Source organism: Ambystoma mexicanum, chromosome 11, assembly GCF_040938575.1.
Source record: "Ambystoma mexicanum isolate Mex_15411 chromosome 11, UKY_AmexF1_1, whole genome shotgun sequence".
NCBI classification, from domain to species: domain Eukaryota; kingdom Metazoa; phylum Chordata; class Amphibia; order Caudata; family Ambystomatidae; genus Ambystoma; species Ambystoma mexicanum.
In genome coordinates this window covers 781,730,916-781,757,144 of record NC_090934.1, presented here as the reverse complement: position 1 = coordinate 781,757,144, position 26,229 = coordinate 781,730,916, and the positions used below count along the sequence as shown (strand labels likewise).

Here is a 26,229-nt window from a genome sequence, read left to right as displayed (position 1 = left end):
TGGAAAAAAGAAAAGTAATCAATAAAAATGGCCGCCATGGAACGGGAGAAGGGACTTCATGTAGTCCCTTCTCCTTTTCCACTGCGTCCATTAAAAAAAGAAGAGAAAATCAAAACAAAGAAAATGTCCACCATGGAAAGGGAGAAGGGACTACAAGTGGCCAATCAAGGACGGAGCGGCGGAGAAGGGCACAAGACAGGATTTAGGAAAAGGGATTACCAATCAGGTAAGGCTTGGAAATCCACCAATCAGGGTGAGCAGGTAAGTGAGAAAATGGCACGCTGGGTACTAATGATGCATAAGGGAAAGTGCGGGAGCCTTTCCAACTATTGCCCTGATTTTTTTATTGTGTGGGCCACATAAAGACTGTTCAATGTGCAGTTTGTGAAAGGAGCATATTGCTCCATACACTGCTGTGCGTTAACGTTTTGACAGATTTGAGGAATTTCTGGTGGCTTTTCGGTGGTTTGGTAGGTTATGGAGTGCATGCAATCTTCTAGGTTGGAGTTCTGGCTCTCGTAGGAGCTACACCGATATTGGGCTGCTATTGACTATTGCATAGCTCTCAACCATTTATGTTGCAAAGGCGGGTGAAAACACCCGATTTTATTTTTGGCGGGTGAGAGGCCCTTTGAAATGAATGGGCGTGCAGGAGACTTGGGGGTGAGTCAGCTGTTTACAAGGCGGGTGACACCCGCCAAAAGCGTGTGAGTTGAGAGCTATGCTATTGGTGCGCTTGCTTTGTTTTCCTTTTTTAACTTTTTCTTGTGTATAATACACAGTCCTATTATGCTTTTTCTTCTGTCTTGATGAGGGAGGCTGCATGGTACGCTTATTCCAGATGTACATTGGCAAGGAGTGTCTTTGTCTTTTCTGTATTTTGCGTGAGAGAATTTTTGTGGTGTCTTGTTCAGTGTGAGTATTTTGGAGAAGGGCAGTACACGTAGTACTAGTGTCACTTTCTTTCTAAGGAAAGTAAGTCACTTTTTTTTGTTGAGTTTTTAGACTTTGCTCTTTTCTGTTGCTCAAGGGTGTGTGGTAGCTTGTGTTGTAGGTCTGTATAGACGCTGCTTGGTATTGCATGCATTGTGACGTGCCTGAGTGATGCAGTGTTGAATGCCGAGAGAGTGATTCCCACGGGAGCACTATGAGTGTCCCGAGTGTGATGGTTGGAGATGAGCTCGTTTAGGTAGAGCTTCACGCCAGATCTTATACTTTCTATAATGAAGGAGACACATTAAGTACCTTTCCTTTCAGGTTGTGAAGTGCTCCTTTAAAAGAGGGGACAGCGTTACAATGTGACAGAGTTGCCACCAGTGCCTCAAACTTTATTGACCTAGTCTACGATTTATAACGTACCAGTTGCCACTAATGCTGCAAAAATCCTTAGGGCAAACCTGCCAGTCATACTACAATGGTGAGCCTTTTATTCCAATAGGGCACACTATGTGTACGTCACTATTTCTAAGGGCATAACCGTGTGTATATTGTGCATCTAATGTTTTCATAAGGAGACTATTTTATGATGGTCACATAAATACATAGGCTCATGGTAGTGGAATAGATCTCCTTGGTTCTATGGCAGACCCTGAAGTATTCTATTGTTTCATGAGCATCCTCCCCCAAGTGCTTATACAACCTATTGGTTTTAGGCACTATATTCGAACACTGTGCTGTGGAAATGTCTCAGCCCAACAAAACCCCTTGTAAAGCAAATGTGGTCATTTGCTGCACTTGCTGGCAGGATGCAATATAAGGGGGTTGTATTGGGATGTTTTCCAGGGCTTCCCTTGTTTCCTAATACGTCTCAGTCCAGGACCCACCTCAGATTTTCATTTTTAGTTTTGACTATTAGGTGACACACAAGAGCACACACAGCCTGTGGGTGTTGTTTGGAGTTTCCCCACTGGCTGCCCATGGCCATGCTAATCCCTATTGTCATTCCCGCCCACTACACAAGCTCTTCACCTCCTAAAACACATCACCCTGAGATCACTTTAAACAATCCCCACATCTGGTCCAGACAATACCATCCAGATCCAAACAAGCATTCGCAAATCAACAGTTTTGGTTTGTGTACAGGTATTAGAAAGGTATTTCCCAGGCAATGACATCTTATGCCCGGGTACTCATACCATTTTCCAACTGTTGTTAGCTTGTGGCCACGTAGCACCATTATGGCAGCGCCTGCCAAATACCTGTCCCATGTCTGCACATAAGTCAGCATTGCTGGTTATATCAGTGTTGGCTTAATCCAGCCACGTTAACCCAGACAGGCTATTTGAACTTTTAGTCTATCTTCCAAAGGGACCCATTGTTGGCTTTGGATGATATAAATAAATGTATTATCCCTGGGATTGAGCAAGGCTGATTTCTTGTGCCAGGAACCTATAGCACATGTTCCTTTGCAAACAGTGCAAACATAACTAGTGCACATCTGCTTTCACTTAAAGACACTCTGCATTAATATACGAGTTCTCTACTAGAGGGCGTCTGGATTCTTTGGAGGGAATCGTCCAAACACAAAAAAGAGGAAAAATGGGCTCGGCCACTCCAAGATTCCATCTCATACACTACAGGGATTGATCTAGACATCAAATAGGCTGATCTCCAGTGGAGTAGAGCAGAGCAACGACCAGCTACAGTTACTTAAAACCATACTTCTCCAAAGAGATCTTGAATCCAAGCAGTTCTCCCCAGCATTAAGCAGAGATAGATTTGACATTTTCTGTGACAAGGGGAACAGGCAATCAATACATATGCCTCGAAAGGTGGCCCTAAGTGACATAAGATGCAATAAATGTTGTCAAAGCTTCAGAAGATGGTTCTGATTCACTAGCCATGGTGGTAAGGCCGGTCCATGATACACATGACACTTTTGGCTGGGGTTCAACACCAGCTTTATTACTTCTCTTTCTAGAAAGGGGTTGGACCAAATGCCCACAGGATCAAATGTCCAGCAACTTGCAGTATTAAAGATCAAACGGAAAGGCTCCAAAAGCAATTCTTACAAGTCCTTGCTCCTGAATAGGACAATACTCTTTACATTGATGGTCATGTGGTGGCCAACAGAAAGTCTTCATATCTAGTCTTAACAAGCCCGCGCTCCAGGCTTTCCTAAGCTTTAAAGACAAAACGCTCCAAATTGTGTCCAACAAATGAGTTCTTCAGTCCCATTCTCAAATTGTCTAAACCTTAGATCATAAAACAAAACAAACAATTCCTTCGGGGAAGGCTATTTCAGCATTTACACACAGTCAGAACTCTCCTCAGTCTTCCGGTTTACACCATCCATCTGAAGACATCTCCCAGGTGTCAGGTTCGGAGGTTCTTTGCTCTCTCTCAGCTTCTTGTTTCTTCAGCTTTCACAGTCGGCATCTCCCAGAACTTGGGGTTCACAACATTAACTTCAATGGGTATTTCCTCAGGGTCTTTTTCTGACACCCGGTATTTGGTCAGCCCAGAAGCACCTTCCTTCAAAGTTACCTCTCAATGGCACAGGGCTATCCATTAGGTCCGCCTGTCTCAAAGCATCCTGTCCTCTGGTCTGATTGGGCTCTTGGTCAACCCTCTGTAGAGTAGCTGCTGCAGGATGGCCAAGGGAAAAGCTATCTTTCTCAAGCGGCACGATCCCTGTGTGTCCAAGGATTGCTGGTAATGCATCTGCTTACCTCCAAGCTCCTTCCCCCTTGGCTCCTCTCTTTTCCCCTTTAAATTATTGTGTTTCTGGGGCAAGTGCATTTGTTTTGGCCTGTTGGATTGGCTAGGGGCATCATATCTGGCTGTTATGTTTCAAATGGATATTTGAATCCCCGATTTAGCCTTATGTTGCACTAGTTAATTGTGACATTTCCCTCACCTGTTCTCTACCTGTGCATAAATGTGCAAGGTAGCGCACCAGACCTTGAAGTTTCTCGTGTTCTGGTGTCAGCACCTACTGCGATTAACCTGAGTGAAAAGAAGTTCCGCAGCTACTCCTCTCGGCTGTGCCCAAGCGTGGGCACTGCGGTTCTTTGAACTCAGCGAGCAGTGACTTTGTGAATCTCTTAGCTGCTTTTGTGCAGTCTTCGCTTCTGCGTCTTCTGACACTATACTGTCTGACTTGTTAAATACACCTTTGATATTGATGGCCGGCCTAACCTGGTGAGCAAGTTCCATACGAGGCTCCAGGCTGTCTTTTGCAAGGAAAGCCATGTTAGGCAGAGTTGCCTGAATGCATTAATCTGAATCTGAGCAGATGGCCATGCCATTACTATTCTGGGGTTAGAAGCAGGGGTCTCGAAACTCTTGGCAGGCATGATACTGCACCCTGGCGGGGGTGGCAAGTCTACCGGCTCACACTCCATGCGCTCTCTACGAGGTACATCAGGGGTGCGACTGGACCAACCCAGACCCTAGCGGCTCCCCCTAGCATGTCAGCAGGGGGACTTCTTCAAACTCATCCTGCTGTCCAGATCAAACTGCCCATGCATAAAGAATAGAAGAGCAGCCAATGGTATTTAAAGCAGAAGACAGTTTTATGAGGAGATTTCAGACGGATATGTTGTGAAAATTAAATACATGTTCGAGGCTCTAACTCAAATGCAAATGACCGTCACTGGCGCTTTCTGTATAACAGTCTGTTCTATATGTACTGCTCGTTGCCAGCATAGTGAATACAAATTAAATGAATGCCACCCTCACAAATGTCGCCAGTTAAACTAGGTTTTCAGAATAGCCTTTCAAAGCTACATTTAAAATAAGGCGAAGGAGTAATGAATTACTCACAGGAACAGGAAAGAACCGAGTTCTGTGGACAATACACACAGACGGCCCGTCTATATCCATAATCTAAAAATACATTGCCTGGCTGCAAACTCAAAACCCAATGTTATGGTAACAAAGGAGTAAAGTATTTTGAAACTAAAAACTCAAGAAGCTATGCCTGAGTAAAACACCTGACTTTTAAAAATAGACTGTCGTTTTTAAGAGAACTGGAATAAGGATGGTTATCATTGCTGGCAGACCACAGGGAGACAATGCTAATTCGACAGCCATTTCCTTGGAAACGGCCTGCAACAATTATAACATGCACTAAAAGAGGCCATTAACAGCTTGTCAGGAAAACAGCATTGCAGCAATCCTAAAAATGCCTGTGTTGGCCTGAGCTCTATATCCGCCCGCTTCCAGCAGCTCTGTATTTTAATTTGTATTGTTCCGTTTAACACGCGCACATACTTAAAATTATAGCTAGGTCATCTGGTGCTATTATCAATGTCAATGATCCCTGCACTATGAACTATATGCCTCTGTCAGCATCTAAGAATCCGTGTTTCTGTAAATTGTTGCTTCCTGTCTTCCAGGTCATAGGGCCTCATTACGAGTCCGGTGGTAACCGTGCCTGAAATTCCGGCAGGTTACCGCCGGACTTGTATTACCATTCCGCCTCCATGATTCCCGGAATTACCGGGGCATTACGACCCCGGTGACCCGGGAATTCCGGAGGCGGAATTCGGTACATTTATGATTTGTCAGCTGCCTTTGACACCATTGAGCATGGGAAGTTGTTGATCCATCTCCAGGACCTTGCTGAGACTGGAGGAGCTGTTCTTGATTTGATCGCCTTATTTCAGCATATCAGAACTTAGTCAATGAGAATGGGGCCGCATGGCTCATCAGAGCATCCAATTTCCTATGGGGTCCTACAAGGCTTGATCCTAGCATGTTTTTCAATGTATATATAAAGCCATGGGATGATATCAAAGTCTTTGCTGCAATATTGTCAGTAAGCTGATGACATGCAGATATACAAGACTTTCTAAGACCTTCTAAGACACCTAGTCCACGACAACCTGCATGCAGAAGTCATATTTTGGATGCAGAAAAATTGAATATTAATCCTGACAATTTCATGTGACCTCTGAAAGGAATATGAGGCTTGGCCAGTGAGAGTGTGCGCAGTGTCCGAAACCCGAGGATGTTCTCACAAGTAGTTCCTGGGGATCCATTGCTCAGGTGGCCAGGGAAGAGCCATCGCTCTTGGATCCCAACCCTGGGGGTGGACCAGCGAGGGAGAATCCCCTGGGCAGGGGGTCCTCAAGGACGGCGTCCAAAGGCGAGACATGATATCCCCCGTTCCTTGCCTCAATCCATCCTACCCACCCTCGTTGTTCATGGGATAGTGTCACCCGAGTCCCATCCTACCCCTCGACCTTCCCTCACGAAAAAAGGGAAGATAAAATATTCTGGGCGGCTAAGGAGAACAAACCATTTTACAACTCTTGACCCTAACAATGTCTCTCCTTCGTCAAAACCCATTATTTATGGTCCAAATAAGAGGAGGAAAAGAGTTAAGTACATGAGATCGGGTGAGAAGAAAGATCAAGTACAACAGAGACAGGACCGTGATATTAATATCCTTTCATCTAGATCACAGGGAATACTATCAAGACCCATGCGTGTATGATAAAACATCAGAGAGATGGAATACTCTGTCACAAGATAAAGCTATCTCACTAAATAAAAAACAAGGCTAGGGGATGTTCATATCTTCGCTGTCAATATCCTAATATTATTCTAGTCAATAGAATTAACGATCAATCCCAATTCAACTCATCCTCCCCTTTTCTGACTAATACTGGGAAGAAGAAGAGGAAACCGAGCATAGTGAGGATTACCTATGTGAAACACTGTGAGAAACAAAGAGAAGACTGACAACAGTTACCATTAGGTTGTCCCACTAATAGAGTCAGGCAGAGTCAGGCATTTAACAATGATCACTGACACCTGACACCACTTGACTCCCTTATCAGGACTGAAGAAAGGCATGTCCTGTTGACTGGAGTATTGGCGGTCAGGCAAACCCAGGCCTGGCCACACACCTGCAGCCCATTGATACAACACAGGTGTATAAAAGGAGACTGATGAGAGAGCAGGGTGAGAAGCTGTTGGGTGAGCAGAAGGGAGGTTGCATGGCTGAGGCCATCAGGGCATCCCTTCTTGTTCCCAGACCTGTCGGGCCAGTGGAAGTGGAGCAAGCTGGGGATGCTGTCTGTACCAGAGAAGCCAAGGAGCAGAGAGTGGCAGGATATGAAGGCTGGAGGAGAATGGTGTGCTGATACGCTGGCTTGGTGCCTGTAAGGGGCTGCAGCGTGGGAGAGTGACGTGCCTCCATGAAGCCAAAGGGAGACTGCCTGATATGATATGGCATTTATAACACACCTATACACAAATGCATGCTGCTGGCGGTGTTTAGTGGAGTGCTCGTTCCCTTGGGACTTGTGCCAGCCCCAAGGGCGTCCGAGGGGCAGGTGGTGAGACCCTGACCTCAACCCTGTGTATCCTGAAGGAACCGCCTGTCACTGCAATGCTACCCAGTGAGTTTCGTGAAAGGTAATGAGAGAAACTTGGGAGCGTGCGTGGGACTACAGCGGAGCGGGAGAAAGGCACAGACTGTAAAGCGGCACGGAGAGAAAAGCAAGTGATAGATTATAAAGAGGCATGTAACAGAAAACAAGTGAAAAGACTGTAAAGTGAAAGTAAGACAAAAAAACGTATGAATCCCTTTGTGAACTAAGTCCACTATTGTCCATAGGGAGAGGGGCATTGTGGGACTTGTAGTGAGAAGCCAAGTTGTATGAGAAAGTCAAAGGGATCTGGGACCCACATATATCTGGAACCAATGTAATAAAGAAGATGAAATACTTGAAACACAAGTATTGCCTTAGCCAAAAGAAAGCCAGTGTTGTTTCAAGGAAAGGAATGAAAGTGAAATATAAGGGTGCGAGGGACCCGAAAGTAAAGGAAAGGTATAAGTGAGCACCGAAGGGTAAGGTAAGTGTGCAAGAGGCACAATAAGGAAAAGGACAGGTGCAAGGGTGCACAAAGGTAAAGAAGGAAGGCACAATGGAGAGAAAGTAAAACAAAGGAAGGTGCCAGCAGCACGGCAAGATGAAAGAGATGAAAGCAAAAGAAGGTGCAAGTGTGCACAGCAAAGTGAAAGATAACAGAGGGGTGCAGGAAGCACCTGAATATAAAGGGAAAATGGCTTAGTAGGCCCTAAGGAAATTCTAAATAAGCTTGACAAACAATACAATTCCTTTTTTATTGACGACTCTCAAATTCCAGTCTAGACTTCAGTCAAAATCCTTGGGGTATACATTGATCCACGCTCTAAATGACCCACCACGTCAGTGTCATTGCGTCCTCCTCCTCTCTCACAACCAAAATAATAAATGCGGTCAAAGCATTCCTATCAAAGACAAACTGACTCTCCATAGCCAGGGCCACCGTAGGAGTAAAACTAGGCTATTGTAACGTCCTGTTTGCCGGCACCTCCTCAAAAAACTTGAACCGCCTTCAAGTTATCTGAAATAATGCACTAAGTGCTGCCCTCAGCATTCCCAAAAGAGAGCACATCACCATTGCCAGACAAAAAGCCCATTGGCTTCCAGTCAAAGAGAGAATACTATTCAAAACCATGTCCATTACCAACAAATGCCTATCTCTCACAACCCCCTGTATCTATCAGAAAGAATTGCCAAAGTAACATCCTCCAGACCCATCAGGACACACCACTCCCACCAGTTTAAAATGCCCACCATCAAAAAAGCCAAAGCAGGAGGTACCAGCTTCACATTCCTTGCCTCCAAGCAATGGAACGACCTCCCTACCAACCTGCGAAACGAAACATCCTATCTAGCATTCCGCAAATCACTGAAAACCGAACTTTTCAGTTAAATTCACCTGGCTCCATCACTCCCACTCTTTTTCTGTAACTGCTCACCTGTCTGGCAAAAAGTTCAATGTAACCAAGAACCACAGACAGGTGCCTATGTTCTCTTTCTCTGTTTAACCAAGTAAGCTAGCTGTAACAGCGCCACAATGCCCCAGGGTCCCTTTGTGCACTTTATACATTTAAAAAATAAAATAAAACAGCAAGTGCAAGGAATCAAGAGATGGGTTACAGATCAGAGTGGTCACGCCTAGGAGGAGCAAAGAACCTGGTGGTTTCGAAGGTCTCCGATTGTACCCTACAAATGAATTGTGTATGCAAGAACTGTATATAAAAGAAAAAGGTACATTCTGACAGATTGAACTGGTGTTTGGAACTGGAAATGACCTGAGCTTGGGGAAGGGAAGCCTAAGATGACTGACAAAGTTACATACTTATTGGTTTGTGACACTAAAGGAGTTACAGTTTGGGGAAGGGAACCCCAAGAAGCTTGAAGAACTGTGTATATTTCTTTTGGTGTTTTTTTTTTAACTTGGAAGAGTTAAAGCTTGAGGAAGGGAATGCCAAGGGACTTAAGACATTGAAAGTGTTTGAGATTACTGCAAGAACTGTGGAGACGGTCTTATGAACAGCCATTTTTGAATGCCCTAATTTTTGTGAAATTGACCAACCTACACCCACTGAGAAGACCACCTGAAACCAACATATGTTTCCTATTTTCTGTTTGAACCTCTATATTTGTCTTTTAAAATACTTCCTAACACATTTTGCCAAAGAGTGAGGGTAAGCATAAGTTTCGACACAGGCGGATTTTTACTTTGGACTTAGACAGCCCTTAGAAACATCAGTTAAGGGAACAATCCCTTTAGAGTTAGGGCCAGTTAGGCATTACACCAATCCAGGAACCTTAGTAAACAAAGGTTTTGAACAATCATATTTGAGTCTGTGTCTCTCTTGATACCATGCCTGTCTCACGGCAGCCATTATTTACCCAGAGCTGCAATCTCTGTGCCTCAGTTTGACCAATGCATAATTATAGGTCAGGGGTATGCAACCTTTGGCTCTCCAGATGTTTTGTAATACAACTTCCATTACCCCTAGCTAGCATTTTCAATGAGCAAGGATCATGGGTGTTGCAGCCATACTCATCTGAAGAGCCACAGGTTGTAGACCCTTGTTCGCCAGTGTCTTGCAGTGGTTAATGGTGGATATTGCTGTCTCAATATATTCCATGGGCTGTTCCCACTTATGTCATCTGCAGACCTTTAATCATTTATCCATGCTTTTGTGTTGACACATTTGGACTATGTAAACACATTTTATGCCTACATGCATTATGTGGAAAATACTGCTGGCGCAGACATCTGTCTCACCATTCAAAGCAGATTACCTATATCCACCCTGATCTTAAATGGCTACTGGTAGCTTTCAGTCAGATAGTCGTCGCCGGCAGGAGCAAGACGCTTTCAGAGGCAGGGAAGACGATGCAGCTCAATCTCAGATAGGTACCACATACTCACAATTTTACTTGCAGTAAGAGGTAGAACCGCCCACCCAATCAGAAGCATGTATGACCACCGGACCGCCAAAAGGAAATGTAAAGGGGATCAATGAAACACGAGAACTGGATGTACAGGAAGAGTCTCGGAGTGAGGATGCAGCGCACAGAGTTTTCCCCTCCAGATATCATACACTGCTCACCTGTATACTGCAAGCTCATGATTTGAAAGCGTGTTGGCAAAGGTCACCGTGCTTACCTCAGCCATGACTGCTTAATGTCAAGCAGGCATGGCTGAGGTAAGCAAAAAAGAAAGCACTTCATCGGGCTTGGTTTTCAATTTGAAAAAGGTGGTAAACTGTGCAAACTTTTTTTATTTGAATCCAAACAGTCAAAACATGTATAGGAAAAAGGAGGCTCAGGAGCTGTTCTTTTTTGAAGTAAGTGAATATTGGCGTAGACCACAACCTTTGAAATTCTATTTTAACTAGAAAATGATGATTCATAGACCCTCTAATTTCTTTTGCATAGGTTGTAGTTTGGGGGTCTGACATAGCTGTGAATGAGCTTCAGGAGTTGCGCAAAATCCATCTTGGGATGGGTAGATCCTTTTGCCAAATTCTGAAATCTGCTTCCACCCCTGTAAGGGGAGGGTGTCCAGTCTACTTGATGACACTAACTGTACACAGTAGCCATCTTGGCTCTGTGTGCCATGGAACAATGGGGAGGCCTGATGGATATTTTGCATCTCGGTGGAGCTGGCCAAGTTACTGGTGAATGGTTGTACACCATCACCGCCTCCTGAGTCCCCAAGGTGGCAATGAAAGCCCCTAAGAAAACTCTGCATTCAGATTTGCCTCCAGAGTCATTACTGTATACGTTGTAAATGTCAGGTGGTGGGGGGGGGGTGCGTTTGGTGAGTGTCACAATTAAGGTGGCCAACAAAGGACTCCAGAGGCGAAACATGAGGGGAAAAACAAGCTGTACTATGCTGTACACAATGGGATAGCAGCAAAGTTGTAATGAAATCAAGGAAGGAGAAATACTGTGGGGGAAGAAAAAGTGCAGGGGATATTTATTGTATTGTATTTGTATATATTGGATTTATAGAGTGCTGTTTGCCAAACCGCTGTACAGAGTTAAATAACGGTGCACTAATATGACGCAGCAAAAAAATGGAAGAAAAAGACATTTTTAAATTTATGAAACAGAACAAAGCTGAGAATTGAGATGAGCGCAAATAACAAAGTTACTCACAGTAGTCACTACCTTACTCCTAGTCGATAGTCCCCTTTCCTCCATACTTTTGGGACATTCCGTCCTGTGGGACGGGACCGGACCACTTTTTGTAAAAAAGCATCAAATAGAAAAAATGTGTCCTTCTCTCTTTTTACGTGGGGTACCGCACGTGGCTGTAACCCCGCCCTCCTTAGCTCCGCCTCGCGCATTGCCCTTCAGTCCTTTTCTATCGCCAGGTCTGAGACCATTTAAGCAATAATAGAGGATACTTACTAGAAGGGACGGCAGGCGGTCCCATGGAGGAAAGGGGACTATGGACTAGGAGTAAGGTAGTCACTACGGTGAGTAACTTTGTTATACTCCTACATCCCGTCCCCTTTCCTCCATACTTTTGGGAGATTACCAAGCACTCCTTTCAGGACAATGGGTGGATGGAACTCCATAACTGAAAGAGGTTTTTGAGAACAGCTTGCCCGAACTGAGCATCAGCCCTGGAGCTCAGGTCTAAGCAGTAATGTTTCACAAAAGCTGATGGGGAAGCCCAAGTAGCTGCTTTAGCAATGTTTTTTGAAAGGCAATGGTAGCTGCCTTGCCCCGCACCAGATGGGCATGAATTGCCTTTGGAGGTTGAAGACCCCGGGAAGGAGTCCCCCAGCCAGGGTGCCCTGAAAAGTAAGGAACTTACCAGGCGTCTCTTCTTTCCGTCGATGAAGAGTTGGAAATGCGACAGAGGAACCTTCTGGAAGATCTCCTCCCACCCACGAAGACCATGTTGAAGTGCCCCGGACCGAGAGGGAGTCGCAGAAGAAACATGAGTCCCAACAGTGATCCGTACCCAGACACTTCAAGCAGAGAGAATGAGGATCCGCCCTAGCGAAGCGATGCTCACAAGAGGAACAAGTGGAAAATCCCTGACGCTCCGGCATAGAGGGAGGACTAGGCGACCACAGAACGGGAGCAGGAGAGAAGGACAATGGGAAGAAAAAGGTCTTCCGAGTAATGCAAGTGCGTCCAGCCCCGACCGTGCGGAGAAAAGGACTGAAGGGCGTTGCGGAGCTAAGGAGGGCGGGGTTATGGCCGCGTGCGGTACCACGCGTAAAAAGAGAAGGACACATTTTTTCAATTTGATGCTTTTTTACAAAACTTGCTCTGGTCCCATCCCACAGGACGGAATGTCCCAAAAGTATGGAGGAAAGGGGACGGGACAAAGGAGTAAAAGGAGAACAATCGGGAAAAGAAGCAAAAGCGTGATTGAGCACAGGGGGGTTCAGAGATAGAAAGGAGAGATTGAGAACAAAGCAAATGCGCTGGTTGATAAGAGGAGGCCAAAGAAGAAAAACAGAGTGGGGCAAGCCTGTGGATACAGTGGTATACTATGCACAGAAAACAAATAAGGGACAAGAATCAAAGGAAAGAGAAGAGGAAATAGGGGTATGAGGGGAGATGTAAAAAAGAAGTACAGCAGCATTATAGACTGAATGAAGAGCAGCAAGGTGAGAGGCAGGCAGTAGTTAAGTCAAGAGAAAATAAGACAAGAAATAGAAAACTTAGCAACATTAAAGGAGAGAAATGAACAAGCCTTTTAAATATTGTAAAGAAAGAAGTAGGAAGTGCGCGCAGTGTTTGAAATATAAAGAGAAAATGAGAGAGTTAAATCAAAGATGACACCCAGATTATGAGCAGATGTGGAAACAGGCAGAGAGGAAGGGGGAAGGAGAGACCAGGGGGGAGTTATAGATGATGAATGGAGAGATGAGGTGGGAAAAAATAGCACCTCAGTTTTAGCAAGGTTAAGGGGGAGAAAATGGGGGTTCAATCAGGACTGTTTAGCAAAGAGGCAATTTCAAAGAGTAACACGGAAAGAGTCCAAAAAGGAGGAAAAAGAAAGAAAAACCTATGAGTCGTTGTCAGAGAAACAGCATGGAAAATTGAAAGAGGCAATAAGGGCAAAAGAAACAATGTTGGAAAGAGAGGAGAGTGCTAAGAACAGAGCCCTGATGTACCCTGAATTTAAGGGTATAGTTTACCTGCCCAATAAACAGTGTAGCGCCGATACTTTCGATAGGAACACACCTACTGTTGAACTGCACCCGCAAACCATAGTGATAAAAGTGTGGCAAGAATAGAGGATCGTTTAGCATAGCCAGCAGAGAGCAAAGAGTTAATGATATGAAGTAAAACCGTTTCAGTGGAGTGGAATGGAATGGACGAAAATCAGACTGTAAAGAGGGGGGCGAGAGAAAACGTCAAGATAGCTCTAAACCTGGGCATAGATCAGGCGTTTGAGAAATGTAGAAATAAAAGGAAGAAGAGATATAAGGCAGAGTTCAGCAGGGAGAGAAGGGTCCAAAGAAGATTTTTTTTAAATAGGGAGAATGATGGCATGTTTAGATACAGAAGGAAAGGTAGAACTAGTGAGGCAGGTGTTAAAGAGACAAGTTAGAAAGGAAAGGAGCAGCAGACAGACTCTGGAGACAAGAGATGAGGCTAGGGGAATCTGAAGCAGTGAGGTGAGTTAAGAAAGTAGAGTTGCCAGATTTACAGAGAAAAGAGAAGGAAGATAAGGACGATGGTGCCGAAGAAGAAACAGAGAATGGAAGGTCAAAATGAGAGGGAGAAGAAACAAAAGTAGAGCATATAAAATAGACTTGACAACTGAAGTAGTTTGCCAAATCAGAGGAAGAGAGGGAGCAGGATGAAGAGGGAGATGTTGGGGCCAAAATGCAATTAAGAATCTGAAATGATTGTCAAGGAAAATGAGAGAGAGATAAAGCAAGGCCCAAAAAGTAGCGTTTTGTAGCAGCGAGAAAAAAGGTATCACATGAGGAATGTAAAGAAAAAAGAAGGGTGAGAACAATGTGAAAGGCGTTTTTCTCCGTCACCTTTCTACATGGTGAAGGGAAGCATTAAGAGAGAGAAGCGTAGGAGAAGCAAGGGTTGAAGAGGGTTCTTGGAGCAGATAAAAGGGAAACCATAAAAGAGCAAATCAAGAGTAGAGAGAGACTAGAATGAATGGAAGAGGTAGTTGAGTGGCCTGGAAGTTGAGAAAGACCATTAGGTGAGGGAGGGATTGAAAGAACAGATGAGACGAAAGGCAGAGTGTCAAACTGATGCATTTCCCCATGAAAAAAGTTTGAAGTGGAGAAAGGTAGAGTAAGAGAGAGGGTACGTGGAAGGGAAAATCACAGCAAAAAGTGATCCCCAAGGAGTAGATTGAAAAAGCAGTAATAATAGCATAAGAACGAAAATACAAGATTGAGAGATGATCTGCAAGCATGGGAAGGTGAAGGGGGAGGTTGAAGGAGATGGTAAGAATGAAGAAGAGAGAGAAAGGTCGAAGTGGAATGTGTGGCAGTCAGTTAAAAAAAGACTGGGGCATCCAGGGGATGATTAAAGGAGAGAAGGGAGTCTAACTCATCACAGAACGCGAAGAGGGCCAGGAGATCTGTAGATGAGGAAGGTGAGAGAAGGAGGCTATTATTAAAAAGCGGCAATATGTCATTTAACAATAGAGTAAGAAGGAAAATGCAGAGAAAGAAGCAAAGGGTCACAAAGGAACAAAATAAGATACCTACCCTTTTACTGTATGGTGAGGGGCATGGGGAATTGTTTGTGAGAGAGGAGGGAAACGTGTTAGTAATAGTGTGTGATGGGGGATCTATGTCTCAGTAAGACAGAGAAAATGAAGATTAAGTCTGGGGAAGAAATCATGGATGGAATTAATCATATTGCAGATGGAACGTGTGTTCCATAGTCCAATATTCTGTGCTACATACTTTGAAAGTACAGGTGGAACACTTAGAAGTAGAACAAAGTACAGGAATACCGCTCAACATAGTAGACAATAATGGCATTTGAAATGAGGCAAAAAGAAAGAAAAGGAAGAAAAAGCTGGTCTGGTGTGAGAGATGAAAAGCACAACACCAGGAGACAGTAGTAAACCTGTGATAGAGGGGGCAGGCAGTGTCTAAAAAGGGAGTACAAAAAAGAAAGAAAGACATTGTAGGAATTTTAAAAGGCTCAAAGCAAGAATCTTTTAAGGTTCGAATGCAGGGAAAATAGAACACAAAAGGCAATGCTAGTTTGTTATTGGGATGGTTCAGCACACTCCAAGAAAACCAGATCTATCTTGGTTCTATGCGTGTGACCTTGTGAGCCTCTGGGCTACTTGGAAAGGTCTCTTGTGGCTCTAATAACCTGGGCTCTGCAGACCTGAAGTCCAGTGGCCACTTTCAGTCTTCTGTCTTGATCCTGTGACCCATATACTGGCACTCTCACTCTTAGTCTTAGCAAAGGTTGGCCTTTCGGTGTGGTTTTGTTTACACTGTTGACAGTCTACATCCCTGCTTGTCCTGGGTAGATTTTCAGGCCATCATCATTACAGGCCCATGTCTTAAGAATCTTCATTTAGCTTCTTTAGTTTCGTGGAGGCCTATTGTAGGCTCAGCTATTCCTTTCGCAACTGTTTTACCTGGGCTCAACACGTAGACCACCTCCCAAAAGAGTCTTTGGGCTAGCGATTGTTGTCCTTGGACTCTATTTGTTCTTTAGGGTATTTGGGGGAATTGACTGTTCCATCAGATCCAGTCTATGGCTACCAGCTAGCCTGATCTCAACTTCATTCTTTTTCTTCTCTGGGCAACTTTTCTTTAGTGTCATTCGGTATGGTGTAGCCTCTATGGCTTGCTTTTTCACGGTTGGGCTTTGTCAGCGTTGGCCCCAAGGTCAGTAAGGCTCTCAGTATCTTCAGCCCTGCTAGGCCGACCCTTCTCCAGCTCAAGCCTCACTGGTTACACCTTCGACATCTTGACTCCGGCTCTCTGCTTCTTAGGGTCTTTGGCTTGACCAACCTTCAGTTGGTTTCTTTGGACCTTACTGTCTACCACTTGATCTTGAAGGGTAGAGGCTCTTGGGGATCCCCCATTTAGCACATCCCAGTAAACATCACCCAGGAGGTGGTCTTCCCCAGCCGCAAGGGTCCCTCATTCCATACCCCTTGGCCTCGATAAAGTGACTCAGTCACATCACAGGGTCAATCCCTATCACTTTTCCTTTAAGCTAAACATTTGCCTTTATAGCCTCGAGCTTTCCACAGAGAAGAGTCATGATATATGCAATCGTGTGTGGTGTGCCAGAGGGCAACCATGCACAATCTAAGGTCCTCTGAGAGACTGCTCCTCGCCTCATCAAAGTTGTGCCATTTGACACTCGAGAGCTGTGACTTACCAAGTCAGTTCCTAAGATGTATAATGTTCACTTTGAGAGGCCCACTGGTTTTCTCCTAATTCTGGGCTCAATGCAAGATTCACTTCTTCCAGTTGACATTTGCCACTTAATGTTATAGCACAATGCTGGGTACCCATTTATCTTCAGCTGTTTTTTTGTACAGTGTTTTCTTACCTCCACAAGGGTGGGGGCTTCACACTTCAAAAATAAAATTATGTGTTGAGGATAAAATCACCTGTCTAGTATGTCTCCAGTGGAGCAGTGATACCGTTTGAGTTTTTGTTAATCAACTCGATACAGTGCTCTAGTGAAACCCAAATATACCCAATGTTAAGGTTCAACAAAAAAAAACACACACATTGTTTCAAAACCTTGGGCTAGATATTTATAAGAAAGCCTTGTGGAGAATCAATTATATTAAATGGTTTACATTTATAGATGAATGAGTCGGGCATTGGAAGCAAAGGATTGGCCAAGGTCACACTTCTCGGCACTGTAGTGTCCAACACATATTCCAAAGTAGACCACAATGACTGGTGATGCATGTTTGAGCACGTGGCTCATCAACGCATTCCTACAAGGGGCACTGCAGGCTGTGATACTAACCAAACATGGAGGCGGAGGCTGTCACCCAAAGAACATTTCTGCTTGCCACAAACTCTCACATACATTTTCTTATTTTCTTGTTTCACAGAGCCATCTCTATAAATGAAGGGAATGAAAGGGATACCGAAGGAGGGTAGTGAGGACCAAAGTTAAGTGGGCAAGCAGGGAAAAAGTGGATCAGAAACACAAGAGAAATGTTGGTTTGCAAGAGACAGTAAAACACATCTTAACCTCTGAGGGAAAACATTTGTCATGCTGAATGCAGTATGTGCTTGCAATGTTACAAGGTATTTACTAAACACAACACCTGACTTTGCACTGCTTGTTGATGCTGATAACTGTCTGTGGTGTGCGAGGTGCATCTCCAGATTGACATCTGCCAGTATTGCTTCCATGGGAGAAGTAGGAGGGGGTGCATTCTTACCACCTTCCCCCATACCCTTCATATGGGTGTGTGGTTTGTCGCTAGGCTGTGGGTTTGCATTTTAAGGTGAGAGGTTTGACTAGAACGTTCTTACAGTGTTTGCTGCTTCTATGGGACATGGGTGTGACATGCTGCATGTGAAGTCAGCTCGAAATGTGTTTCAAATGGGAGTGCTCACAATCCACTCATTGACATGAACATATCTTGAATCTGCGGCCAGCACAGAGACTAACAATTATCAATAATAATTTCCTGTATATAAGGATACCAGGCTCAGTTGGGCGACTCATCAGCCACAGGAGGTATGTGAAATGATGACACTCAACAATGAGCAGGTCTTGTCCTTTCTGCTCTGCTCAGGCTGCAGTCAATAAGCCCCCCACCTCCGGCCCCCTGCAGAGAGATCCTTGTCTCCTTTATATCCACACCTGGTATTCCCATTAGCTGATGACTTCGCCTTCTGCTTACACCGTGAACAGAATGAAAAAGCCCCACTGAAAGCTACACTGTTAGTCAGGCAGGGACACATGCTTTACCGCCTATGCTCACAGCCTGGCCATCACGATTGATGATTCCTTTACCTTGGGGATCCTCCTGGCCCTCCGCGTGGACAGAAGCTCACTGGTGGTGCTCAGGCTGTCTTCGTTGAGGCTGGAGGGGGAGGACGGTAGCGAAAGCTGAGCCAGCAGCAGCATATCGTCGTGGCTGTGCCGCTTGGAGATTCGCGGTAACCGCCGGTTCTTCCTCTCTGACACATTCCCCACTCGCAGGGAGTGGCTACTGGGCTTTGAGGGAAGCTTTAAAGAGAAACACCATTACTGTGTTAAAAAGATACACAATTAGTAAAGTTCAAATTACAATGTCTACATGGGTTACAGGTGGGAGCAAACTAGAACTCTAATAAAATTGTTTATAGATGATGTATTGGGTATTTGGTAAGTTCATGGCAAGGAATAGTGCCAAAGTTTCGAAATGGGCGTGGCATGTGTGTACACAATCAATAATTATCAAACATGTACAGCTTGTGTTCATTAAAATCTTACGTCGAAGAAGCTCTGTTGTTTCATCATTATCTGTTTCAATCGCAGGAGGGAGGGCACAAATATTACAGTTCTTGAGGCAAAGCTAGGGCCGTTACAACCTGTTGGCCAATATTCAGCTAGCATTCATCTAAAGGGAGGGTCAGGCTTGTTGTGCCACTTCACCCTCAGAATGAATGCACCAAAAATGCAAGAAGACCCTCAGTTCTTTGTCAGTCAAAATGTAATGGATTGACATTGTCAAGGCACTGCTTCAGCCTAAATTCTGAGGAAACCCCCTTCGGATCCAGCTACATTGCGTCTGGGTCCCTCAATATGCTCAGAGGCTTGCATTATTTTGGGTGAATTATTAACACACATTTATGATTAACAAAAACATCAACTGACACCGAGCTTGAATAATTTGCTGCCTCCGCCACTGGTAGAGGATCCTGCCACCCAGTGCATTGGAAAGACAATGAGATGAGGTGGACGCATTGGGTTTTTTCTGTAGACAGTGGGATAGGCCTCCATGTGAAACTTGATGGTCTGGTGTTGATGGATAAACAGTTTCAAATAGATGCATATAACTCACCCAGCGTGGAGAACTGCTTCCTGATTCAGTGAGTGGTGAAATATGCACTCTGTGTAGAGCGATTTCAGGCAGTGGAGACGACAAAGTTTTACAATGTTTGTCCTATGATGGCAATGGGCAATGCAAATAGCTGCATAGAGAGTAGGATACTATGACGGGGATTACACCTTTAAAAAACACTCTTTAATTCTGGCAGGTAGAGCTGTGGTTGATTTGCATATATACTGTTGGTGTAGGAAGGGTAAAATGCAAAGGCTGTCTGCCTACTCTGTATCTGTGGCGGGAGGATTGTTAACTTCAGACTCTCAGGCCTGTGATAGGAAACAGAGGTTGGGGAAGGGTACATCTTTATTTACTGTTATTTGGGAGCTCTCTGTGTAACCCTGCAACACTCTTGTATACCTTGGGCTGGAGGAATGAATAATGAATAGAATGCTTCCCCGGAAAGCCTGGCTCTTATTTTGTGTTGGGCAAGGATTAGATGGTATGGTTTGATTGTCTCTCAACATTCCTATGCGTGGATCGCCTATTTCTGGAGTGTGTTGGATACCATCTACCCTTGCGCCAGTTCATGATACCTACTCCATTGACATTAGATATGGTTCTGCAAGGTTTGCCACTCTCACTCCGAAACCATCAACTATGCTGCATGGCAGTCAGTTGGGGACAGACTCTGTGGAGATATTATCAGATATCATTGAAATGTCTTTGATCTTCAAATGCCTGAATTTTGCTTAACTAGCTGTGGCATCCACACCAACATATCTATTGGTTATGACCAGATGTGCACTGGTCATCACATCAAAATCATTTTGGCTTGCTGGATACATTAGAGCTTTGAGAATTGATGTACACAGCAAATGCAACAACAAACAGGGTGCACATCTTGACTGCACCCAGGACATACGCCAGTCAATGGTACATTTGTATACTGACTGATGCAGCTCAGGCCCTACACAATGCATTAACATTATAAGTAGTGGTTGATTAACGACAAGACAAATGCCAGAAACTGAACTCCACAGCAACAAGAGACCACATGAACCATTGATGTAAATGGAGCAAAGGTGATATTTGTTGCAATGTGATTTCCTGCTGCAGCTTGACAGACTTTGGTACTCTGGAGTGGCGTCTGGTGAATTTTTAATTAAAGGGGCATAATGTTTCCCACAAATATGTGGGAGCGACCAAGCGCAGCGAGGGACTCCAAACCAACCTAGAGGAATTCTGGGGTGTTCTCCGCCAAAATTAATGGGTTAAAATGGTGCATTATACAGCACACTTTCTGTGAGAAATTTGGGGAAAGCCAAACAGTTTGCTATCGGTTTTGTAAGTTATTTAAAAAATCCAATAGTTACAAGTCACCAACAGCACACAGGAGCTTTTCCAAACACATTTTCACAATGCCCTTCCACACAATATATGTATGTGTTCATAGGTTTCCATGCTGGCTGCACCAATATATGCCAGCAGTCTCTTACATTAGAACATGCTAATTTTTGGTTTGCGTATAATAGCAGTAATGATACTGTAAGGAATCTAGTCCAAGATGGTGCTGCTAATGTTTGCCAGTATCCTCATGTCAGAGCATACTCTTGTTGGCTTTGCCAGTAAAATTGCCATGCCACAATAGGAAACCTATCTACACTGGCTGCACCAACGTAGGCCAGGATGGCCAGGTTAGAGCACTCATAATTCTGGCTTTACCCTTGATGCCCAGTAAATCATGCAATGCCAAAGTAAGGAAATATAACCAGACTGGCTGAACCAAAATATGCCAGTTTAGCTACATAATCATGTATGCTTGATTTACCGCTGCTAGTGTGAGGAACCAGAAGGTGTCTCACATGCTAGTCCCCAGGGATCTGTCATCCAGGTAGCCAGGCCATGGCCATCACTTTTGGATCCAGTTCCTGGGGGTTGACCAGTGCGGGAGGATCACCTGGATGAAGGGTTTTTCAGGGAGTGGGAGTGAGACGTCAGATGGTGAGACGCAGTATCCCCTTCCCTGTAACACCTTTTCCCCATCGTACCAGGTAGGATACTTAGGAACTCAACCCCCCCTTTCCCAACATGAGCACTTTCTCTCTGGACAGCTCACTGTGAGAGAAAACGGACTACACCCGAGCCATAGGGTCAGGCAGAGTCAGGCAATTACTGATAATTACACACACCTGGCTTCCATCACACTTCCCCACACGGATTAAAGGGGGAACACAAAAGCACATTCTGAGCAAGGCAAAACACACAAGGGAGCAGCAGTTCCGAGATGGCAGTTTAATACGAGGAGAAAGGCAAGACCAGAGAGGGTTGCAAGGAGGGAAGTGCCGTTGAGCTTTTCAGAAGAAAACCACTAAATTCAAAGTCCTCGAGAATAAGAAACATAAGACCGGGAATAAAGCTGAAGAAAGGTGTATTGTGTGTCGGAGGTACCCAGGGCTTGCTTGTGTCGATAGCCAAGGTGGGGAGGAGCAATTGCCGCTGTGGTCCTGTCCTTGGCTCCTACAACAAATCAGCGCCAGTAAAGTCAGCACAGCCAGTGAGTCGGGGAAATTGATACCAGACCGGTCTGTGTTAGAACCAAGGTTGCAAGCAGCAACTTTATATGACGCAATCTGAAGAAACAGTGTGTGAAGCGTATGTGATGAGCGACACAAATATAAATGAACATCCAATGAGTGATTGAACTTTTGAAGCCAAGATAGACACCATATATATAGGGGTCCGGCACCACGTGGGTGCTCATTCGAAGGTCTCTGTTAGGTATCCAACTGAGAGGTGGCAAATATGAAACGTGAATTGTGAAATCGAAGTGGTCCTGCAACGGGTCAAGCTAAATCCTGTGCACATTCGATAGTGTTCGATAACTAATATAAACTGCAATTGGTCTGAGCGTGGCTGAGGGAGACTGGTTGTGTAAGAGGAAGAATCTGAGCCCGGCTGAGGGGGATTCGGGGTGAACCGTGAGTCACCCAAGAAAGGATATTCTCTGAACGTTGGAGAAGAGTGTCTGAGCCCGGCTGAGGGGGATCCAGGATGAGGAGTGAATCACCTAACTTGAGTACCTGTAAAAGGAAAGGATCATTTTGTTTGTTTTGGTACATCAGGCCCTCTGAATCAAGAGACTTTGATAACTTAAGAGACTTTGGCACAGAAGGCCCTGATGCTGGTAATGGAACTGTGTCCTCGTGCCGAAGAAGGCTGACAGTGTGCTATGTTCGAATGAACCGCCCTGTCCCATGCTGAAAACGTGGGGAAGGGAGGCCAATGACCTGAACATCCTGACATATCATTTTGTGAATACTTTTCTTTTTCATGAACACTGCCCTATATTATTTGTATTTAGCGGTCAGGATTGGCAATCGTTTTTTTTTAGTATAGGCCCTTTTATTTTGACGAGATTCCAATAGGACTTCATTATTATTATTTGATGGTCGTAGCTTGCTCCCATCTGTCGATTTAGGATTAGATAGGCATTCATCACACCCTTATTAAAGTTCAATAAACACCCTTGAAATGTGGTCACTTGTGTCTGTCTTACTATTGATGCCATGCCTTCCTTAGAATAGCCAGTAAAAAATGCCATGCCACAGTAAGAAATTATAGTCCACCTTGTTGCACCAAAGCATTCCAGTTTAGCCACGTAACCACACTTATACTGTTTGCTATAACCTTGATGCTCAGTAAATAATGGCATACTACAGTAGGAATTTACAGCCAGACTATCTGTATCAAATGCCAGTCCAGCCACCTGATAACATTGATGTTGTTTGTCCCCCCTACCCTTGCCCAAATCAGAGCCTCTGGGCCCAGCACACACACAAGCGTGCAAATGCAATCACATACTCCTTCATTCACACACACAGCATTCACTCGCTCACACACACGCATACACTCTCTCATTCACATGCACATACGCTCACACTTACTCATTGCACACGTACCCAAACAACATACAGTCGCTCATACACACATACATACATACATACATACATGTTTTTTCCTTACCTTCTGTCCCAGTCTGAAATCTGATCCACACACTGTCTCACAGAAAGGCTCTCCAGCTCCCACACTGCGCAAACAAGAAGCAGAGAGTGCTTCCTGGTCCCTGTGCATGCATGTAGGAGCCAGACCACTTATAGAACAAGGGAAGACTGGGTTTGCTCTCACACTGCGCACACAATATCAAATAGAAAGCACAATTTGCTGATTGTATTGAGTGATTTTAATCAACAAAGTAGCAGCCCGACACATGTTTCGGGCTTCATGCTCTTCTACTGAGGCTGCTTAGACATAATTTTGATAAAAATAATTGTTACACAAATCCAAAATCAATAATAAAAGTAGAACAAAAACCCAGACCCAAAACACATGGAGCAGGTAGGGTGTACCAACCAAATTAAAATCCTAACAACCACAATGCCATAGCAATTTAATAGAGATTTAACAGAAAATCCATTTGAATTAAACATAAGGTAAAAAGCATATTACCAATGGAGTGCGGCATTGTTTGTCAAAGGATATCAGATTAATAAAGAGAAATAGAAAAATAAATAAAAAAACATTAATTGAGGAAAGAGGGTTGCAATGGTGATCAGCCAAAAAGTACATGGGTAAAGCCCAAATTGTATAGGGGTACCTTAATCTTGGTCAATCTGCAAATCTTGTGCTAATGGAAATAATTGCGCAATGAATTGAAATGAAAATAAGTCAAGGAATGGGTAGAAATCCATAAAAAGCATGAAAAATTGAAAAAACTTTGCCAAGAGTAAACAGCCAGGTATTGAGCCTTAAATAGAATTGAAAAGTAACCAATCTTTTAAACCACATATTCATATGTGGAAGAGATATATTGATGATGTGTTCTTGGTGTGGCAGGGTTCTATTGAATGCTTAAATGAATTTGTCACTTACCTTAACTCAAACAATTGGGGCATCCAGTTTACACATACATACAGCTTTACGAGTATCAATTTTTTGGATCATACAATCCGCATTTCAGACAATCAGTTTGTGACCAAAACATTCACAGGAAAACTTTGGTTTCCAACATTCCGAAAGGTGAATTTATCAGGGCTAGACGTAACTGTCTGTTGAACACAGATTTCAATGAGGAATGCTCAATAATACGTCACAGGTTTCTTACTAGAGGATATGACTCTCGATCAGTAGCTAAAGCTGAGCAAGAAGTACGAGTCATTAAGAGTCATTAAGAGGCACGATCTGCTCACACCGAAAGTACGGAATGAGACCATTCACTCCCAGAAACTGAAATTTATCACCAGATTCAATTTTGATAGTTCAGTACTCTACAATATAATCAAAACACATTGGCACATTTTACAACTTGACCTGGACATTACTCCTTGGGTTGAGAGCACACCAAGCTTTATTTATACCAAGGCAAGCAATCTTAAGAATATTCTCTCCCCCTCATTCATGCCAACATCATCACAACACCAACAACAAAAAACTTGGTTACACCAACCCTCACGCCCAGGTTTCTACAAATGTGGGGGCTGTTCGGTGTGCCCAAATGCACTCGAGACCACGGCCATTGACTTTGGACATATAGGTACACACAAGATCAATTCTTTTATTAATTGCAACTCTAAATTTTGCATTTACTGTATCAAATGTGTTTGTGGTCTTTATTAAATTGGCAGTACGATTCGTCCATTGACAACCTGTATTAGGGAACATCTCTATTCTATTGCACAATCTGACTCCAAATACCCTTTAGCCATGCACTGGCAACGTGTCCATCAAATGGACAACAAATCAATGATCCAATTTGCTGGGATCATGAAGGTTTCACTCCCGCAACGTGGGGGCAACCTGGTATTAAAACTCTGGCAATTAGAAGCCTGTTTAATATGCCAATACCGTACTGTTGATTTTGGTCTAAACACAGACCATGAGACCATGAACGATCTGTCTTTTTGTGATCACATATGCTTTAGAACCCTATTGTATGTGTAACTCATGGGGATCTGCTATGTGCCATTAATTAAGGGTTTGCTTAAACCACTATATACTTGTAACAATGGAGATCAGTCAATCAATACATGTGTTTGCACATGATTCTTTAAGCTTTATTTTTGACCCGGTTATGTAATTATTAACCATCATAGATTCAAGGTAGGATTTGCTAATTGGCTCCTCCTCTTGCATGTTGGCTCCGGAGCCCGTCACTTGTATCAAATGTCTTTAATCTAAATGTTCATAACACAGACCGGTCCCTTTTCCGTATGTCCTAGCTGTCACCTCCATACGTGCATTCCACGGGCTTGTTTACATTCAGCCCTCAAATTATAACTTCTATACACACACGATGCTCTTAACTATTCATCCAGTCAAATGGTTTCCTCCATTGGCTGGTCGATTATACTTCTAAATATTACCAGTGGCTATGGCCACCTTCTTACATACCATCCTTTCCATTGCTTCTCTCTTGCACAATTGCAGAGCACAACACTAGTTTAACATGGCAGCCCCCTTGCCGTACTCTCAATTCGTCGGCATACAGCCTTCTTCGCTGTTGCCGCCCCTTTTCTGTTCCATTCAATTATGGACACAGAACCTCACGCAAGCGGCTCCACTCTTTTCATTTAGCAGCGGACGCGCTGGTAAGTCATCGCTCAGTTAGTTTGCAGATGAACCCTATCCTATACGGGGACCTAAATCAATTCCGTGTTAGTCTAGACGACCGCCGGAGGCAACATCCAATTTGCTAATTGATGTCTCTCTTTTGCTCTTCTTTTTCATTACTGGATGTTTACCACTTGGATTTCGGCCATATTTCAGCATTGCTCTATTTGACTAAATACGTTCTCCGTGCAACTGCAAGTTATTGGTATGTTGCCTTTACTTTTCAATTTTGATTATGTGCTATTTTTGCTCGTCATG

The 26,229-nt window shown here is 44.1% G+C and overlaps 1 protein-coding gene across 6 annotated transcripts in view; it reads right to left on the bottom strand.

The window, feature by feature from the left end:
* The window catches only part of DENND2B (DENN domain containing 2B), a 1,727,973-nt gene that overhangs the window by 408,547 nt on the left and 1,293,197 nt on the right, over nt 1-26,229 (bottom strand). For all 6 annotated transcript variants that reach the window (XM_069623705.1, XM_069623704.1, XM_069623706.1 and 3 more), the window contains one exon: nt 18,288-18,503. In XM_069623705.1, coding sequence (XP_069479806.1) covers nt 18,288-18,503 — 216 coding nt within the window. The remainder of the gene's footprint in view (nt 1-18,287; nt 18,504-26,229) is intronic.